This window comes from Triturus cristatus, chromosome 9 (genome assembly GCF_964204655.1).
Source record: "Triturus cristatus chromosome 9, aTriCri1.1, whole genome shotgun sequence".
Classification (NCBI taxonomy): domain Eukaryota; kingdom Metazoa; phylum Chordata; class Amphibia; order Caudata; family Salamandridae; genus Triturus; species Triturus cristatus.
Genome location: NC_140592.1, coordinates 778,396,604 through 778,418,705, shown reverse-complemented (window position 1 = coordinate 778,418,705; position 22,102 = coordinate 778,396,604). Strand labels below are relative to the sequence as shown.

At 41.8% G+C, this 22,102-nt stretch overlaps 1 protein-coding gene across 3 annotated transcripts in view; it reads left to right on the top strand.

The window, feature by feature from the left end:
* The window catches only part of TBPL2 (TATA-box binding protein like 2), a 247,854-nt gene that overhangs the window by 46,843 nt on the left and 178,909 nt on the right, over positions 1–22,102 (top strand). For all 3 annotated transcript variants that reach the window (XR_014969204.1, XM_085628007.1, XM_085628006.1), the window contains exon 2: positions 3,937–4,379. Coding sequence is in view for 2 of the 3 variants with exons in the window: in XM_085628007.1 (XP_085484133.1) it covers positions 3,937–4,379 (443 nt within the window). In the remaining variant the exon portion in view is untranslated. The remainder of the gene's footprint in view (positions 1–3,936; positions 4,380–22,102) is intronic.

Below are 22,102 nucleotides of genomic sequence, written 5' to 3'. Positions count from 1 at the left end.
ATTAAAAACACAACTTCATAATTGAAATTGATTTTTAATAACTATAAAAAGTAGTTGTTTAATAATTTTTCTAGATAGTCCCATTCCCATGATACAGTATTAGTATTCTAATCTGCACTCTGACTTTCTTTATGGGCTAGCTAGCCTTCCTACATTGAAAATAACTTTTGGGTGCTAGTCGCTGTAGGAATGTTAACTTTAAATTTCTACATGCATTAGTTTTAAATACCATGCAACTTGCCTTATGGGTTAGGCCTACATAGCGGTGGCTTTTTTATACTTAAAATGGAAATTTTGAACTGCCAAAATAGCTTTTTTTGACAGGTTGAGTTGCCTTTTGAAGCCAAATTTACACTGTCACTGTAGTGTATGTTATCATGGGTGCTGCAGTCCACTAGTGACATTTAACTTACAAGCCCTGGCTACTCTTGGTACAGTATACTAGGGACATGTAGGTAAGCTAAATATGCAAAATAGATGTATAGCAATTTGCCCATGTTTAAAGGGGGGCACAGGCCCTTTACTGCTGGTTAGAAGGGGTAAAGAGCACAGAGTTCTAAAGCCAGCAAAAATATAGCATCCAGCAAATGGCAAACAAATCTGGGGTGACCATGCAGAAAAGGCGGATTTCCTACATTTGCAAAGCCAATACCACTTAGTCCCAGCATCTCCTGTGTTAGGATGGTACATTGCAGACAATGCGTAGGACTAGGTGGGCAGTGTCTATTCGCCTTACCCCAAGCTTAGGGATACCTGAATGAGGGGGCAAGAACTCAAAGGTGAGGGACACTCAGTTGTGTTGGGTGCCAGCCACCTAAGCCTATCCAACTTCGTCATGGATTTGAGCAACTGTGAGTTAGAATCTATGGCTTTAGAATGAGACCCTCGCTGCATTGGTCAATCCTGGTGGGAGCATGTCTGATAATGAGCCGCTTTTCCACCATTGCCTTGTACGGCCATTGGGAAGGACCTGGAAAGAAACAGAGGCCTGAAATGGCTTGGTGCACGGTCCATTTTCTTTTTTCCACAGGGTGTATATAATGTAAAGAGACTGATGAGCATTTTGAGAGAAGGGTACACCTGCACGAGAGGGGACAATGTTTTAATCAAAGCTGCCGATCCAAAGTGCTTAAGATGCATCATTTGATACAAACCCCTCCACAACCTCCCAGTAAAGTGGGACCACTATTAGTGTACAAATATGCTTATAGTGCAAAATATATCTATGTAATGCACATGATTGATCAGTGGATGGGCAGAAAGAACCCAAACCTTCTTGCTAAATATTTTTCACCTCTTACAAAATTTTGATGTATGTGATCATACGCTCCTACATTCAATGTCGCTTGAAATGCACCATTTTTCCCAAAAGGCTCTTGTCTACCCCTCCTAATAGCTTGGACTACCCACACCCTGAATACACTCAGAATGTTGACGTTAACAAACAAAAACGCACACATTCACTCACAAAGCTGTTCCTCATACCAGCACTTGACCAAGCTAAGCAGATCGTTTGGCAAGCCAACAGTACAAGTCTTACGAATAAAAAACAACTAATCCTACCCAACAACAGGGATTCAGGAGTCTAGTTTATTATTGTTTATGCTGAATCCCACTATACTTGCAAAATTGATTCCAAAGATCTGCACAACTTTTTCTTCATTCGTCACAAATCCTACTTCTTCAGACCAGCAGCTGTCATTCTTCTATCACTCCTAGGGTTTTTGAACAGAAATTCAGAGGCTAGAAGCTGTCTGCACATTTTCGAACCATCTGAAATACATTACCAATACCACTTGAGAGAGGAATTATCTGCTGACTGTTAAGGTGGGCGTATGATCGCAAAGCCCCAAGACTTGGACCGTGGTTGCGGACGTGCGGGACAGTAATGACTCGGACTCCTGGTGCTGGTTAACTGAACATAAGCTGGGTGCTCTGGTTCCCTTTATTCACTCTGTGTCACGCGACCCTGGAGTCTACCATGGATCATCTAATTAAAGGGGAAAGAGGTAGTGCACCCCTCCGGGTGCTGGTGGACTGTAGCATACCCTCCAACATTACGCTGACCACCCTCGTGGAGAGCAGCAACCACTTCACGTATCGGACACAACTGAAAACATAACTTCATCAAGGGCTCCTGCGTTGCTAAACCAACACCCTTGTTTCCATTTCCCCCCCCATATAGTGCTTTCTTCTTACTTATATGTAATTTTAGTATTCTATTGACTCCAGTCCTGGTCTTCCTGTCCCAAAACATTGCTTTTTGGTTCAACCTAAGAGAACTAAAGATACAATTCCAAGAAACCAATGCTTCCATTGTTGAAAGTTCAGCTTCGTGAAATGGGTGTCCTGGGAACACTTGGTCAATCAGCTCCCAAAAACTCTTAGTTGTGAGGCTACTGTAACATCTCGCTCCCAACTATATAAACTTTTCAAATGTAACTCGAGAGTGAATTCTTGCTGGGCCTATGTTGATAGTGAGTGGTCCTTAACGGTTGCTTACAGTACTAGAGAAGGAAACTGCGGAGCCAAAATACTTCATCCAACCACCACCTCACTCTCTCCATGCTGCTGCTTGGATCACCGGTTGTTCGGCACCAGATAAAGTCACCACAGGGCCTTCTGCAAGGAAGAGTAGGACGCCAGGCCATTGAGCATTTTCAGCAGCCATCTGTGATCACTCCTCCCCCTTAGATTAGCAAGCTTCCTACTCTCGGTAGGATTGTGAGTTGTGTATTAAATACCCATTGGTGAGGCTGCAAGAAGAAATGGATTTAGATTAGGTCTGGTTATGAAATTCCACTCCGCTCAAGGATTTTGCAGAGTTTTTACCACTCTGCGCTCTGTGTAGAGTGTGGCGTTCCAAAAAACTCCTCCTAGCGGCACAAAGCGGATTTTTTCCTCTCCCGTGGCTTGCCAATGTTAGCGCGAGTGAGGAAAATCTTACTCCAGACCACCTCCTGATGAGATTTTTCAAAGTGGGTGTTCGCGGCTGGTCGCTACTGCTCACGTCGAGAAACCTTCCGCTCACGTTGAGGAATCTGTTGCCCAAGTAGAACATCTACTCGAGCGGCAGAAAGAAGCAGCGCCCTCTTGCGCTGCGCATGATTCCGCTCACGCTGATTTTTTTTTTTCAACGCTGCACAAACACCAGATGCTAAAAAGCAGCATGAAATATCGCACTCTGCCGCTTTCGGAACTCTGTGTTGCTCGGCGGAGTTTTTGGGTCACTTCACAGAGTTCCGCACAGCGAAACTCCCAACTCCGCCGAGGCCTAATTTAGATATGCATAAAGTGAGCGCTCCAACAACCTCTATTTCAGTGCAAAGGTTTTGAAACTCCACAATCCTGTTTTTCAGGAGAGTGAAATAGAACATACATTAATCAACAATTCGTCTGAATGCCATGTTTTAATTTTTTCTTATCAACCCATTGCTGTTCTGCTACTATTTTTCAATTTTTAATATTAGTCCATTTTCAGTGCATTACAATATAGTAGTTTTTTTTAATTTTTATTTTTGTTTCTACTCGTAGCTTATATGTCTAATGTACTATATACAAATCAAGAAAAATTAGATCCTCGATCAACATTGATTTGTTGGTTATTTTTATGATCAGGGATTTTCCGTCATCTTTAGTGTCAAGTTTATTTACATGGCTCCGTAGGACTTGTGCTGCAAGGCAGATGTTGTTTTTCAGGTAGTTTACTATGTACCCCAAACCATGCTAAAGGCTCTCGTGAGGTTGCACGACTGCTGGTTACATTTGGTTACCATCCTATGTTTTAGTCCACCATCCCTGGTCTGCAAAGGCTGCTGCTTAAGCCTCATTGGTAGTACAGTTCCCATGGTGCGTTATTTCAGCCATTGATTTCTAGTTGTATTCAGCTCAGTTTGCTTTTGCTTACAATTCTCTAAATGTTTTTCTGTCTTTCAGGAAGCTCATGCATCGGCCACACCGGAGATGTATACACCAATGACTCCATATGACTCTGATTTATCAATTCATTCCCTCCCCGATATGTCCTTCACTTCTCAACTTGATCAGTCCAAAGATCTTTCCACAGACTTTTCTTCCGTAGACCTCAGCTTTCTTCCTGATGAACTTAACCAGGATCAAGCACACACACCTTCGCAGAATGAATACAACAGCCGGATGCATATGGGGGAGCAATACAAATTACAAACCTCAGAGCAGGACAGTGGACTTTGCTTAGATGGAATCGATGGTCTAGGAGATTCTCAGTGCTACGGTGCCGATGATGAAGCCGGTGCATCGCAGCAGTCTCAGGATGCTTCTAACTTCTGTCCATTACCTATGACTCCTATGGCACCAATGACGCCAGTTACGGAAAGTTCTGGAATTGTCCCACAACTGCAGTAAGTACTGGGGCATTTGCATCAGATGTGGGTTACACTTCTCAATCACTAAAAAAAAATAGAATCTTTGGAATCCTGTGCGACAGGATTGGTCACATGGTTAATCTATAGACTATAAGACTAAAGGTATACAATTCATACTCATGAGGTGGGGGTGATTTAGGATGGGTTTACGTGGAAACAAAGAAACCGATTACCAAAAAAACTCAATACCTGATATCGTTATCGGGAAACCACTACCATTCTCTTCCTCACAATTGCTCCTTACAGTCCTATGAATGAGCCCCACATCCCCCCCCCCTACCGTTCATATATCTGTGTATGTCATGCCTGATCAGGTTTCTCTCTTATCCTCACCACAAAAAATTGTGGTTATGGTATTGTTTGCAATTGTTTTAAGACGATGGATTTCTTGGTTATAGGGTTGAGATTCCAATAGAGCCTTGGTTACGCATTCACTGTAGTCTGTCTGTGGGAGGTACCAATGATATTGATATAGTAGAGTCCTACATTGGTTCCATGCTTATGAAATTGCATCAATGATGTATCTACAATCAATACAGACTCTGCTCTGTGTGCTTCCCATTATGTTCAGATACACAGATACCATGTCTAGATACTAAATCTATTTGGAAACTCATCACAAACTTTTAGTGCTCTTTATATTTTAACTTAAAAATGTTATTTGGGACTATGTTTAACTTGGAATCCAAATTTGAAACCTTACTTGGTCCAGAAAATAAAGTACTACACACGTATTTCTGACCAAACGTGAACAGCCAATAAGCTCTCTACATATTCTTGAGGGGACGGAGGTGGCCTTAGAGGAAAACACCGAATTATTAAAAATTTTAAAAATACATATACTGACCTATCTGATGGGCTGCCAAATATTCATCCCGGAATTTGCTCAGTTGTATGAGAATTTATCTTAATATATTGAGAGGATTAGTGGGTGTTTATGAATTTCTGACTTTGAGTGTAACCATTTTTTAGCATTTACAATTCTATTTTAAATGTAATGGTCTCTCTATCTGCAGTAAGTCATACTAGTATTGAATGTGTTGTGAGGTGAGGAATCCAAACCTTTCGTCTAATATTTACCTTAGGCACCTGGCAGGTAGACATGCCCATTCCACAGATGTTCTGCCTCTTGTGACAGCTGGCCCACTTTTATCTGTCCACATCCCTTCAAGCAGATGTTGTGCTCAAATGAGTGCTTCCGTTTTACACTGTGAAGAGGTGGCATGTCAACAATACTACCTGTGGTGTCGTTTTGAGTCCACGCCCCATCTGTAGATTGCTATTTTGTTACAGTCTACATCCTGTCCTTAATCTGATATTTGGTGGAGTCTGTATGGTTCATAAAGTCCAAGTCAAAACGAGCTTTATTCGATTTTAAACATTAAAATCATAAAAGCAGGCATATAAAAAAAAAATATATATATATATATATATATATATATATATATCATCATAAATTACATGTAAAGTTCATCAATGCACATCTCATGAGTATAAGATCCTAAAAATTCATCATATGCATGTAGACCATCTATAATTCCTAAAACGAACCATCTCACACTAAATTCCAACCTGTTACGTATCTTGCGGTTTAGTTAGTTAGGCATTTCCTAGTCCTCAACACACTCTTTAAAAAACCAATCACAAAGCCGATACAGTAACAATTTCCCAACATCTGTAAATGCACGAAGGCAGGGCGACATTGCCTCCATCCTCCCTGTTTTAGTAGGGGTATTATCCATCTACGCCTTTCGTTGCTGTAAAATTTACAGAATAGGATTACATGTAATGTAGATTGTAATGAAATATTGTCACAAGGGCATCGGCAAAGTTCCCTTGACCAATCGTTAATAGCTGGGTGGGTAATCAGACGATGGAAAGTCCCAAATCTAAATCTTGTTAATAGATATCTATCATATCCTCCCATGACACATAACAGATATGGTTGGATATCACATGTTATAGTAATTATTTGGCGTTTAACCACCATAGGTTTATTCATCTCAAGAGTTAACCTATTTTCTTCTACGTGGGTCATACAAACTTTTTTTAAATCCTTCCGGTTGATAGAGTTCATGTTATCGGGTGAGGTGAAGAACTCTGGGTGTCCAATGTCCTGCATAACATTTTTTACATATTTAAGCCATAAAAGTTTGCAGGCATTATCTAATCTCGTTGCATTCATTATTATTTCCCTGTTAAGGCCAGTACTGGCCGAAGTCCAAATTCTATGCCACAGCAAAATCGGTTGAACCTAATTAAATCGGAGATATATACAACTCCTAATTCGCGGTGACAATTAAAAACTGGGGAACAAGCTGGGACGGCTAAAATAAACCTTAAAAAGGCGTTTTCAATATGTTGAATTGATGTGCTTTCTTGGAAACCCCAAATGCCTCCCCCATAAACTGCTATGCTCACGCATTTTGCTTGGTAAATTTTTTATAAAATTTCAGGCGGCCTTTTCCCCAATTTTTGTGTGACATTTATTAGGGCCGCGATGGACTTCATGAAGAGTAAGCTCGTGGCCTTGACAGCTGGAGCCCGAGAGCCAGTTCTGTTAAAAAGGACACCCAGATAACTGAACGAGTTGATGGTTTCCACCCTACTCCCCCCGCCTGGTAACTTCTATGCTTGTTTTTCCCTCTCCCACATGACATAAAGAAGCTTTTCTTTGCATTCAGTTTGAAACCGAGCCTATCCATAAAACTGGTGTAAAAGGAAAGCACCCTCTGTAGGCCAATCTGAGTGCGAGCCATAAGTACCGCGTCATCGGCATAGAGGAGAGAGGCTATAAGACGAGTATTTACAGATGGCGGATCCCTAGTGTATGCTTCATAAACTAAACCATATTTGGGGCATCTGCCATGTAATTGCTTTTTTTATTGAGAGTTCATGACCTGTCCTCCCACGCTCCCTCAGGGTAGTGTTTGTTATGTATGACTGAGTTGTTCAGTGGATATATGCCAAACCTTTGCAAAGACTCTTAGAAGTTGCCACATTACATGAAATTTACCCCATCATGAAGCGATGTAGTAGGGCCAGAGCACAAAAAGATCTCCTCCTTGCTCACAATCTTAGGGTACGACTTGGAGCACTCAGAGCTACACGTCCCTTCTCCCACAAAATAAACCCCACTAGTCTTAGGGATGTGTGATGCAGTGTTCTGTTACATATATGCAGCCGCTGCAGGTAAGAGCAGTGGGGCTATGGGGCCAGTTGGGGGGGGAGTTCGAGATACGACCACAAGGGAAAATTTAAATAATTAATTTCCCTCATGGTCATCTTGAAATTCCCCTCTCCAGCACCATCCCGCCCTACTGCTCTTACCTGCAGCGGCCGCAGCTGCATATATGAAGTCACAAGTTAATAGATCCAAAGGAGACAATCCCCATAGGTTTCTCTTGTCTCAACACCTGCTACTTAGGGAGCTTCCTCGTGGGATCAGTGGCTGTATCTTTCAGAACATAATGCTCAAGAACTCTGTAAAGGGCCTTCTGTTGAAGTTGAAAATGTCTATGCTATACCCTGTATGACATAGCAAACTGTATAAGTCAACTACAGTACTTACTCAAGTTGCTTCCATGCCTATTTTTAGGTCTCAGCTAGAGAGAGCATGTGCTGTCTCTTTGAGGTATTTTGTTTTCAATTAATTGGGCTTGAAGGCCACCCATTACTTGCCTTTGGTTGGGTTCATTGTTGCTCTCATATGCTTGATTATCACATTAGTTGTCTCCTTCCACTGCTCATATTTGTAGGGACAATTTTTTTGTGGTTGAAGCAATCTCACAAAGTACAGCACTTTCAGATGGCCCCTTGCGTATTTCCCCCCCCCCTCCATGCCCCCACCCACCTTCATTCTGTTGTCCGGGTCGTTCCTTACCCATAGCCCCACCCTGCGAATATTGCCCTTGTGCTTGCTTCCAGCAACCTCACTCACCCTCCTTTGTTCATGTTAACCTCAGCCCCAAACACCCACCTCCAATGTCCATGTTGCCCCCCGCTCACCCTTCCTCCTTGTTGCTTACCAACTCGCCTGCCCTCTGTAATAAACAAAATGCACTGTGTTGTAGCCAGTGCTGGCTGCGTCATAGTGCTTTTGTTCCCCTATCCCCTTCCATGATCACTTTTGAATCAACCAACACACGCTCTGCCTCCCTCTCTGTTGCCCCCATGCACTCCCACCAGCAATAATAAAAAAAAAAATAAGAGCTATGACATGACCAGCACTGGCCGCATCATAGTATTTTGTATTTTTACGTTTCAGCCATGCATCAGGAGGAAATACACTTTTATGCGTACCATGACATTTATTTTTTCCTGGATTTGTGGAGCTTTGGGGGGTCCTGTTTTGGCAACAAGAGGACATTTTGAAAGAGATTCTGGAGCTCCATATAGAACCACTTCAGCAGCTGTCAGCTGGTACCTGAGCTCTACTGCATGCCACTCAGCGCCCTAGTACTTTCCTCGGAACCCCTTTGCTTCTCGGAGCTTGCATTCAATCTTAGCAACAGATAAAGCCAAAGCACATGCATGCGCTCCTGAAATCTAAACGTTCGGTGTATGTGCTCTTTTGTTGTGAATGCCTTAACACAAGTACTTTTTCAGTGTTTTAAAATGTTATTAGACAATTAAAGTCACTCGTTATACAGCTATACATTTTAACATTTCAAATACACTGCCGTGTAGTTCCCAGGACCCCCCAGGACCTGCACGTTTTGGATGACCTAAACTAAGGGCTTGGTGTGCAGACAGACTATGGATAACCCCACAGGATGAGTCCACCATTAGACCAGCTAGCTCTTTGGTGCCCCTACCACCCCACTGTAATCTACAGTGGTGTATGTAGTTTCTGGCAACCACTGAACATGACAACCCTAATTCCTCGGGTATCATAGATAACAATACGGTATCTTTCCGCTCAGTCACTCATCCTTGCTTTCTCTCTGAGTACACATAGAATGACAATTGGAACGGTTTCAATAAGTATTTATTGGTCAAACGTCAGTCTAGTGTAAAACATGTTAGCTGCGACAATCAATAGACAGGAGCAGACAAATGTTATTGCTAGTACCAATATCATGAATGGCAGATATATGTCTACCATATTGAGAGTAAGATGAATAAAAACAGATTATATAAAGCAATACCATTAACTCACTCCTACGATGCTTATCCTACCTAAATGTACCTAGCCTAGATATGTAGTTGGAGCATGTGTATGTAAGTGCTTGGATATATCCTAATGGAGCCAAGAATTCCAAGGGAAGTGCTAACCCCTCACCTGGTGGTTTAGGATGAAGGATCCTGTCTCTGCATCGAGGATGACACCCCGCAAGGGATGTCAGGTCTCTGCCTGTCGAAAGATCAGCTTGCAGAATCTCGGTCCAGCCTGGAAGGAATTCTCCCCTGTTTTGTAAGGGGGAGTGAGGGTCTTTTATACTAAAGTGGTTGCTCCAGGGTTTCTTCTAGAATCGATATGTTTTGAAAACATTCACTAATCCTTTGCTAATCCTTTTCTAAACAAAAACGCTCATGCACAGCTGGCTTTTGGCCATGGATGAAAAAAAGTGGTGACCCTTATACAAAATAAATCTGTTGTGCCTGAGGACATGTTTATGTACGTCAGGTACAGGGATTAAGATAGGGTACCAAGAGCTTGGTGTTGAAGAGACAGAAGTAAGCTACTAGGTTAAAGGTCACCTGTGTAGACCCGTTATATCATGCGGATGGGGTCAAAATGTGCGCATGGGCCCGTAAAGGGGCCAGGAGCATGTCTATGTCTGCGGCACAACCGATGGAAGTGTCAGTCAGAGGTCCAACACGCGTCCGTATCGATAAAGGAGACCGTGGAATACTGGCACAATGCAGTCCAGCCAGGCCGGTCTGAAAGACAGGAACCAATGCTCACTCAGCTCTCGTAGTCAAGGTATACCCACGATGAACACCAATCACTCACGATAATGTCGCTCCAGCAGTGTTCTCTCCATGCCTCGAGTGATGCTGACATCCATTGCGAAGCAACATAATTAAAACGAGGATGTCCACTTCTGAAAGCAGGACCAAATGAAGGTGGTTAACAAACCTGATCCAATGCTCTTAAATAAGTGTACTATCCCCTGCGTATCAGACATGTTAAGGATACGATGGACCGTTTCTCCGAAATGGAGCGGGAAGTTCGTACAGAGTCTGTATCTCTGCCGCGGACCTTGCCACTTGGAGATCAAAGATCTCTCGGGCTGAAGTTAAGGCCACATTTTGCTGAAACAGCATGGCTTTCAGTCTACTCAGAGAATCATACCCTATGTTGGAAACATGCATGTTTGATGCATTTAATTTACTGCCATATTAAAATAGTTGCTTCTACATTGTAGCTTTAAAGTAACAATGTGAGTGCAGTGGTCGAAATGCATTAAAAAAGTATAGGAACTGTGATACTGCGCACAATTGTGGCGGGGTCAAAGGCATGGCTAAAAACATATTCTGTAACTTTTTTCGGTCTTTCACCTTCAGGTAACCACATATAAAATAATGCATATGAAATAAAAAATAAATGCAGGTAAATCAGTGGGAAATGCACTGTCGTACAGTATGAAACCTCTATTAATGCACTGCAGAGGTCAGTGTCTGTAACTAGAGAACCGTGGAATTGAAACCTGGTTGGTGCATTTTGGACTAGTGACTTGTGTATGTTTAGTGCTACAAGGTCCCAGTCTGTGACAGAAAGCACTGTGAATATGTAAGTCATTATTTTAAACTTGCATTAGACCCAGTTGAAGAGAGGCAGCTACAATAAGAACACAAGCATTGGCATAGCCAATAGGTCTCGCTTTTGGTGCCTTATAAGTATTTAGTTATGCAGCACAATATCCTTGGTGCAACAACATCAACTGTTGCATGGCTAAGCACTTATAAGGTCCCAAAGGCAAGACCTATTGGTTATGCCAATGTTGGATGATTCCTTTCCTTCTCTCCTGAGTCCCCTTCCCTCTAGCACTCTGAAATGGCTGCTTGAGGATTTTGCAAAAACAAAAACATATGTATGCCATTGGCGGAGTACTGTGGAGCCATTAAGCACTTTGCCACTTTATAGAGCTAGATCGAATATTGCTACTGGCATTATCCACTTGAATCATCAGTAGGACCCTGAACAATTAAAGCGAATATAATTCGGGTAAATTTATTTTACATTTTCGAAAATGCATGTAGGATGGTTGGTTTGAAAGCTTAAAATGAACTAGTAAAGTCAAGCTAATGTTTAAAAATGAGATGAAGAGCTATATTCTTTTTAGGATGAGCCTATTAAAAGGCCTGTTGTCCGCTTACCAAGAACTTACAGTGGGCTTTGAGCCTACCCATTGTTACACAGTGACCTGCAGGAAGGGTCAGAATGTTTTCACATTGGCACCGGAAACGTACCATAGTCACTCAGAAGTAATCCATTACAGCCTTTTTACTTTTAGCACTCTGGAAGTGTTTCCAAATAGTAACGCACATACCTTCTGCAAATATAGTTATATAAGTAATTAAAAACTGATCTCACACGTCTTAGTAACCGGAATTAGGTAATTAACTGATTAGGGATGAAGTAATTCGCCCAGAATCCAAGGATGATGGAACCTCCCACCAGACGCGAAGTCGCTTCCCCAGCTTCAGAGTCGGCCACCCTAGCCGTTAAGCCACACCCTACATGTAGAGATTGCCCGTACAATATGAGGAGTCAGCCAATATTATAGTGCTCCTCTTCTGCACAGAATAGTCACATAAAAGATGTGCCTATTCACGGCATGGAACATCGTTGTTAAGAAATTGGCTAACCGCAGCTATATAATTGAGTAGTGAGTGCAGAGCGTAACTGCGGCTATGTCAACAGTAGCATTTTTTTTTTTTTTTTAAATCAACAACAGGAGTGTTGGTGGGGGAGGGCATGCACAGATTAGGGCACTGCCTGGAGTGCAGCGCGTAGCTGCATATATGTTGAGAAAAGCATTTTTTTTAAACAGCAACATGAGGTAATGCTGGGGGATGGCACCGCACGGAGTAGGGCACCGCACAGCGTGTAGTTGCATCTATGTCGATGGAAGCATTTTATTTTTAAAGCAGCGACATGAGGTAATGGTGGGAGAGGGCACCGCACAGAGAGGGAAGGTAGCAAGGTGCAGGGGCACCAAAAACAGGAGCTGTACTTGTAGCAAGGTGAACGCCAGCAGTAGGAAAATAGTTCGTTCAACCAATAGAGATGCCCTGAAAGCGTAAGGTAACTGTGGTTGGCCGGTGCTCTGCTGCGTTCAAGGGAAGTGACATATCGGCTGCAGGAACCAGTCAGGAGGCGGTAAAGAAGACAGACACTGGAATCAGCATATGGTAAGTAGCAGGCGGGAAGAAAGTCATTCTATTGATAACTGCAGGTCTTGCAGACAGTGCATGCACACTGATGCTCGACCTAATAATCCTGGAGACCTAACAAAAAAAACATAAAATCTTTGCAACACTAGAACCTGACATGAATAAATCAGATGGTCATTGCTGCTCCTCACCGTCTCGGCACTACACTAAAGTGCTGGTGAGGCTTTACATGTTTCCTTCTAAAAGATTCCCTCTTGACACCCTGCCCAGCCCTTGACAAATTGGTTACTAAAAACCGAAACGTGTCGCATTTCTTCTAACAGAAAATTCTGTTATACTTGTCCTCCAGAAACTAAATCAACTTCCAACCTAGTCAAATAAAAAAAAAATTACTTGCTTCAAGACACATGCATCTGGCCACCCTAAAGTAACTGGCAACAATTGTGTTTGGAGGTCTAAAAAGACTACAAAGCTGCTTTTGACTGACCAGGAGAGCTGCACACGGCCGGGCTTGGCTCCGCTGTGTGTCTGAGGCCGGGCTTGGCTCCGCTGACCTTCGTTGTGGTGTTGAGAGGGCCGGGCTTTGCTCCGCTGGTGGTCTGGCTGGGCTTGGCTCCGCCGGGCCACGTAGACTACAACCCCCAGCAGCCCCTTGCGGCAAGGACGCCGCCGCGCAGGCAAACAGGAAGCGCCTAGGGCGCATAAAGGATCACTTGCTCCCTCGTCCCCCGGGACGCGCGCGGGCGTGCCCGGGAGAAGCCCGGGACAAGGGCGGGGCCGTCTGTGGCCGTCAGAGGCCATAGGAGGCTGGGCTGGGCCACGGACTTTGGCCCGCATTACTCGGATCCTGGACTTTTAGTAAGACACTACTTTTAATATTAGTTATTGTTTGTTTTATGTTTGTCGGCCCTATTGACATCATAGTTTTCTACAATAACTAGATAAGATACTGTTGTTCAAATTAGTCTGTAGTTAGTACTTGCTGGTCCTATTATGTCCAAGCTTAGGTCTTCAAAACCAGCGGCAATTAATGACACAAGGACAATGGACAACTATCTTGTTAAGGTAGTCAGCAAGATTAATAAGGATAGGAGACTATCACTAAGCAGGGTAAGCCCAGAAATGTCACCTACAAGGCTGAGTACGCCTACCACACCGTCGCCCCACCCAGACAGTGGCTTGGCTAACTCTAATAATGTTGACACAAATAACGATGTATCCATCATAGTGTCAACAGAAGAGCGGGAAATTTTAACTGAATCTATTCCAAGTCAGAGTCCGACACCCTCCCTAAGGCTCTCACCAACTCAATCTCCCGTACGGAGAATGGTGCGTGCATGTAGGAAGGCACCTGTCAAAAGGTTGGTGGGACGGAAGACCAAAAAGGCAGGTACAACATCACTCAGCAGGGGAGACACTCCAGAGTCCATAAACAATGTCGAGGGAAGTACCCTGCATCCAGCCCATATTGAACTCTTGGCAACCATCCTTGAGTCCAAATTAGAGGCACTAATTAGACCATTGGTGGCAAAGTTAGAACTAGTTGCTCAAGAGGTCACTAGACTGGAAGGTCTCCTAGATTCCCATATGACCCGGTCTTCCATCCTGACGAGCCCTCAACCTGGCCTATCGGGTCCTATGGGCAACAGTACAGCGGGACCCGTAGCATCTGTATCAGCTAGTACCAGGGTTAGTGGCACAGGGGCTATTGCTCAGGCTCCCTCAGTCGTAAACGCACTGAATACTCCACTTTCTAACCTACCACCAGTGGGAACTGCAAGAGCACAAACATCAGTACAACCACAAATAGCACAAAAAGGCAGTCAGAATAACTTAGCAGGGGGAGATATTGCCGGGAGAAGTAGACCTAGGAGGAAAAACTTTGTCAACCTCCCACCGGAGTGTGTCCCATACACTGTGGTACTAACAAATGTCCCAGAGGTTGACTCTTGCCTGACTAATCCTAGGCTAGAAACCCATGCTGCCCTAAAAAATAAAACACTTGCCTCGCTGAATAGGAATTGTGGTTTTCCGCTTGCCTTTTCAAATGATATAATATCCACTCGTAGAGTCAGTTGGATTGGCAACGGAAGACAAAATACAAGAGGGGATTGCATCATTGTAAATTTTAAACATCCACAACATGTTGCAACAGTCCTCCTTAGAGCCGCCTCTTTACCAACCCTGGAAAATTCTGTATGTGCTAGACCCCTTGGCTTCTTCTATAACCACCTGGATAACACCCAATACCGACCGCCTCATCAGCAAAGGTATCCTGTAAATGGGCACGGAAGGGGGATGGCTGGTTGTGTTCCGAATGTACCTCTGAATGTACCTCTGCATCAAAATAGTGGGGACTTATATCGTTATCAGCTAGCTAATAGGCAGTTTGATAATACTCTACCTCTTTACAATCGTTATACTGCTTTATCATCACTGGAGGAAAATGATTGACTGCCCGATGCCTCGGGGAATTCTATCCAGTTATCAGCATCGTCCCTTAAAATTGCTACATGGAACATTGCCGGTATAAAGAATAAAATTGGGAATGCTGAATGGCTAATGTCATTAAAATCTTTTGATATCATTGCCCTACAAGAGACTTGGGACCATACGAACAGCTTCTCCTTGGATGGTTATAGCCACTTTTGCAACCCAGCTATTAGTAGTGTGGCAGGAAGATCTAAGGGGGGCTTGCTAAGTCTATTTAAACTGGACATAAAAGGCACACTAACTCAGTGTTCTTCGGGTTCTGAAAACTGTTTGATTGTCGAACTTTCTACTCAAGATAAGGCCAAGATTCTTTTTGTAAATTTTTATAATTCACATGCAAATGAGTGTACCAGTCAAAATTTGGAAGTACTGGATACATTTTTGTCAGTCTACAGTGTTAACGTAAATACTTTTGAATTAATATTATTAGGGGACTTCAATATACACCCATGCACCCTACCATGCATTAGCCAGGATGATGAAGGCCCCCCCCTCTCCTCATCTGTTCATCTGGAACATACCAGGCGTGGAGAGCATCTTGAAACCTTTCTTGCAAGATGGAACTTATGAGTCAGGCCGCGGGGATGGGAAAAATAGGTCCCCTACGTTTAAGGGAAAAGATATGGGTACTATTATAGATTATATTTTTGTGTCTTCTTTTTTGTTAAATAATGTGATAAATTATTACACAGAGGTATCCGCTTTTAGCGATCATAATCCTGTTTTACTTGAAGTGAAGCATACAGATTTAATTTCCTTAAAAACAGTAAAAGTTAGAGGGGGAGTAAACCTCACGGTAAAAGACCAGAACCGTAGGTTGAAATGGACAAAAATAGTCCCTGAAACCTTTCATCAAGAGGTTTTGTCCAAAGTAGAGGATGAAGTTGCAATATGCTTAGCGAATAGAACACAATGCAAAGAGGTTATAGCGGCATTTGATAATATCTGCATAGAAATTAACCGTAGTCTTCAGAATAAATCCAGGCAGAAGTCGCTAGTGGGCAAAAAATGGTACGAAAAGAAATGCTCAAAAGCGCATGGAGTACTACTAAAAGCCCTGAAAGCAACTCCCAAAATTCGTGCAGATATAGCTAGTGCAAGGATTGCGTACAAAAAAACTATCCTAGAAAGAAAGAGGGACCTGAAAGACAATGCTTTGGCCCAACTTCTTGAACCAGAAACTCTAAAAAATAGTGGCCTATTCTGAAAAATAATAAATCAGCCACTCTTTTCTGATGACCCAAACATCTCCTTAGAGGCAAATATTTCAGATGAGGGCTGGTTCAAACATTTTAGACAGATATATATAGAAACTAGCAGTGCTGCCACCTCTGCTGTCATTTCAGAAGTTGAGGTAGTGGAACTCTGTACTGCTGAGGCCGCCGTCACTTTTGTGGCAGCAGAAGTGGAAAGGGCAATAGATCTGACCCTGAAAAACAAAGCACCGGGCCCTGACTGGGTACCAGGGGATGTCTTCAAAAGTGCACCGAGATTTTGGTCTAAAGTCTTATGTAATGTTTTTAATGCTCTTATAAATGACAAAATCCCGGACTTCTGGAAAAAATCCATCATTATACCGGTCTTTAAAAAGGGTAACAGGCAAGACCCATCCTGTTACAGACCCATTTCATTGATTGACTCATCGGTGAAAATATTGGGCCGGGTTATTTTATTAAAACTGAATGATTGGTTAACCGAGAAAGGGGTCCTATCAAACGTTCAGTATGGTTTTAGATCAAAAAGGGAGCACAATAGATCAAGGCCTTAATTTGCACTTTTTTTTTTTTTTTTTTTAATTTTTATTTTTATTGAAGTACTTTAGTTACAATAAAGATTACTGGTCAAACATATACAGTATCAAACACCATAAAAGACAGCTTCAACATAAAGGATTCTCAAATAATAAAGTTAAACATCATCCACTAAATAACCATCAGTCCGAATCAAAAAAAGAACCCCAAATTTTATCAAATTTTCTCCCACCTCCCACCCGCAGAGCATAAATTTGTTCACTCTTTCTTACTCTCCTCATTTTCTGTATCCACTCTAATTTACTTGGAATCTGTTTTGTCCGCCAGTTTTGCAGTAGTAAAGATCTTGCAACTACCGTTACTATATACAATAGTTTAGTCGATTGGGCGGATATTTTAAGATCTGAATCAAAACCATATAGTATCAGTTTTTCATTAAAATGGAGCGTAATTTTGAAATTAATCTGGCAGGACACAAAAATATCGTCCCAAAATTCCCTTATATTGGTACAATGAGCCATTACGTGAGACCAGTTGGCGGATATGTGCTGTGTACATCTGAAACAGTTTGAAGGATAGTTTGAATACATTTTGGAAATGGCAGCAGGAGTACGATATAATAACCATTTCCCCAAAAATAACATTCTTCGCCAATTAGCTCCCCGAAGTATATTAAAATTAAAATGGTTAATAGTCTTCCAAGTATTCATAGATAATACATGGTTTTCTTGTTCCTTCCATTTTTTAATTACTTTTTGACTTAAATCCGTTTCCCTACTATATGCTAAGCAACGTTTCCATTCCCCTGGTCTCTTTATACACTCATTTATCAAGAGATCTTTAACCAATTGCGTTGGTTGATTAAGCTGTTCAATATCAAGTTGGCCCAAAAATTTAAAAATAGTATTATATGACAAAACCAACAAAAAATGTGTCTGAACAAGACTTGCCATCTCTCTAGGAGTTATCCAGCCTCCATTTTTTTAAAAATCAGCTACTTTACTAAATCCTACTCTGGCCCAATTGTCCACTATATCAGATCTACCTTTAATACCCATCAGTGGAAAAATATTGGACAGTGGAGTTGTTGCATTAACTAGTGGGAGTGAATATCTATTAAACATAACAGTACGTTTTTTAAGAAACCATAAGAGAATCTTATAGCGAACTAATTTGGGAGATTTAAAAATCTGCGGGGGAGGGGGTAGCTCATTTTCAAAACAAATTAGGTCGAAGAAACAATTAATAAACAAGTTTTGACCTAGAGTTTGATTCCTAAATCTCGACAGATACTGTATAAAATAGGCATTATAATAATCTCTAATATTTGGCAGAGAAAGTCCTCCTTGATCTAAATCAGCATAGAGAGTATTGATTGCTATACGAGGAGGCTTCTTTGCCCATACGAATGCAGAGAACATAGATTCAATCTTGGAAAAATACGTTCCTGATAAAAAACAAGGAATAGTAGAAAACAAAAAATTAAATAATGGAAGAATGGACATTTTTATCAGGGCAACCCGACCCAGGATTGATAGTGGCAGGGAGTTCCAGCGTGTAAACATTAAGCGGATCTTAGAAAGAAGGGGATCGAAGTTAAGCATATATAAGTCCTTAATTGACTGTGAGAAATAGACCCCGAGATATCTTTTGGGTTTAGTATTAATGCAACGCTTTAGATCGGGATGTATTTCTGGATCTCTGTTCCCACAAATCAAAATCTCTGTTTTCTTTTTGTTTATCCGGTAACCCCCTAAGGCTTCGAACTCTTCGAAGATCTGAAGCATCTTAACTTGCGAATGAAGCTCAGGTTTAATTAATAACATAATATCATCCGCATAAAGTTTGATCTTACTTATTGAAGGAATAGGGGGAGAGATATTAACACAGTTCCTTATTGCAGCCGCAAGGGGCTCAATAAAGAACGCAAACAAGACTGGGGATAAGGGACATCCCTGTCTCGTACCTCTCTTAACGAAAACAGTACCGACCATTACCGTATTTATAATAATATTTGCTTTGGCCATAGTGTACAGATTTCGAATTAAATTTACAATTTTATGGGGAATACCAAAGTGCCTTAAAATAATAAAAAGTGTCTCCCAAACCACCAAATCAAACGCTTTTTCTGCATCTAATAACAAAATCAATGCTGGGATCCCTCGTGTCTCAAAATAATCTAAGGCGTCAACTAAATAATGTGTGTTTGTAAACAGTTGCCTTCCTGGAATAAAACCGTTCTGATCCGGGTGGATCAATTCTGTTGAGATTTGATTCATGCGCATTGATATTAATTTAGTAACGATTTTATAATCTGTGTTTAGTAAGGTAATTGGTCGGTACGAGTTTGGATCTTTAGCATCCTTCCCCTTCTTCAGAAAACTCACCACCGTTCCTTCTCTAAAAGAGTCCGGGATCGGGCCTCCTTCCAACATTGAATTTAATAATAGCAAAAAAATATTTGAAAGTGCAAAAAAACATTTTAAAAAATTCCGCTGAAAATCCGTCTGGGCCAGAAGCCTTCCCATTTGGTAGGTTTTTGACCACCAATTCTACCTCTTCCAATGAGAAAGGGCATAACAATGCTTCCTGATCGGTTTGAGAAAGGCAGGGCAATGCACAATTTTCTAAAAAATCCGATAGTTTTATTTGATCAATACTATGTTGCTGACTATAGATTTTATTATAGTGAGCGAGCATTATCCTCCCTACCCCAATCAAGTCTATTGTATCTATTTGAGTCGCTGGGCATCTTAATTCTCTGATCAAATTAGCCGCTGCTTGTTCTCTCACCTGCCAAGCTAGGAACTTCCCAGTAAAATTACTGTCTTCATATATTTTTTGAGAATGTCTGCGAAAAATCTCCTCGCTTTGAGCATAATAATGTGCACTTAATGCCCTTTTGGCTTCATCTAATTGATGTGAGATCGTATTGGATAAGTTTGCCTGTCTTAATTTGTTTAAAGCTTGTATTCTTTGTTCCAGCGCCTCTTTTTTACTTTTAATTGCTTTAAATACTGCTGCATCTTTACTTATAATTATACCGCGGATAAAGGCTTTCATAGCATCCCAGATAATATTAATCGGGGCCGAGTTGACATTACGAGATACAAAATCATTGATCTCTGTTTTCAAAGACGTTACCCACATTTCATCATTCAAGTATGTTTTGTTGAATACCCAACGCTTAGGAGTCTTTGAGTTTGGATCCAGAGCAAAATTAATAACCAACATTGCATGATCTGAGAACCCATTATGAATAGGCCTTTGATTCAACATATTAAGCTGTCTAGAGGCTAGAAAAAAGTCAATCCGTGAAAAAGACTTAAACCTGCCTGACCAACATGTGTATTCTTTTTTTGACGGGTATTGAGTGCGCCATGGATCACAAAGGTCCAAAGTTTTTTTATAATTAAGAATAACTTTCAATGATTTAGGTTTGACTTGTTTCCTAGATTGCGTGGTCTTATCCAGCCGTAAGTTCATAATTAGATTGAAATCTCCTCCAATAATGATATCTCCTGCCACCATCAGTAAAGATTGAAATAGATCCTCATAAACTGTGGAGCAATCGTCTACCGGAGCGTATAAACTGACGAATGCAATAGGTCTCAATCTGTTTTTTATTCTACAAGAGGCCCAGCACCAACGTCCTGATGCATCCTCATTTGTTTGTATGATCTCAGGATAAATATTCTTATTCAGAAATATGGCAACCCCTCGCTGAGCCTCTGAAAATGAGGAGAAACCACGATATGAGGCCCATTTTTTAAACATAGAGAATTGATCCAATTTTGCATTTGGGATATGAGTCTCCTGCAGCAATATTACCGAAGGATTTTCCGACTTAATCCATAGCTCTATGGCCCGTAGTTTCTTTTTGTTATTTAAGCCGTTCACATTGAAAGAAATAATTTTCAAACAGTCACCACTCAGTATTTAGATAGATTACATATTTTCTGGAGGAATCTCTCATTTTAGTAAACAAAGAACCACCTATCAGGCGTAGAATAGTTAATAATAAACATAATAAGAGACCTAGCACTAAAGACTTCATTATTTTAACCCCTACAACACACCCACCACCCCCCCAAACCCCACCCTCCAATCGACCCCCACCCCCACCATTGGCCAAGATTCCCCAACCCACGCAGACCAATGGTTCCAACCCCCTGCCAATCGGGTGACATCTCTCACCCCCTGGACCCCCTGGACTCCGCACTCCATCCTGTGCACCTGATCCTCCCCTCACCCTACTCAAAAAAAAACAAAAAAAAAAAAAAACCCCAACAGGAAGAAAACAAAACAGGGTTTCACCATCTAACCACGACCGTCACAACTATCAGTCTATATTTAGGGAAAAAAAAAAAAAAAAACCCAGACCCCACAAAATCCAAGGCCAAGTCCTTAAAGACCATAGATTTCCCAAATTTTTCCCAAATTTATCCTTATAAAGAGCTGGAAATATCCCGGAGTAGCTCCTGCGCTGCTGCGATATCCGACAACATAAAAAATTTGCCTTTCACTAAAACTTTAAGTTTGGATTGCTGTGCTATCGTGGCTTGAGCTCCTTTAGCTTTAAATAATTGTAGCATCTGGACAAACTCTTTTCTTCTACGAGCAGCAGACGCAGACATGTCTGAAAAAATGCGACACTTCACGGTTTCATTGACGAAAAATTGTCTTTGCTGAATTGCCGTTGAAAGAATAGTCTCCTTAATCCGTATGTCCGAAAAATTCAATAAAATTGTTCGAGGAAGGGAAGAATTTGGGAAAGGCTGAGCGGGAACGCGATGTGCTCGCGTAATAGTCAGGTCGCCCTCATGATTAGGGATGACTTTAGATTTCAAAAAAGAGGTGACCCACTGCAGCGTGCTGGGCCCTTCAAGACCCTCCGGAACCCCCACTATGCGTAGGTTAGATCGACGATTATAGTTCTCTAAATCGTCCAATTTGGATTCAAGAGCACGTGAGGTGAGGGAGAGCTGATTTGTGTCCTGTTTGACCTTAATCATTTGATCCTCCAAACTAGAAATGCGGGTTTCGGCTTCTTGCAATCGAGCGGGGAATGCGGAAAAGAGATCTTCCATTTTATCCAGACGTTGATGG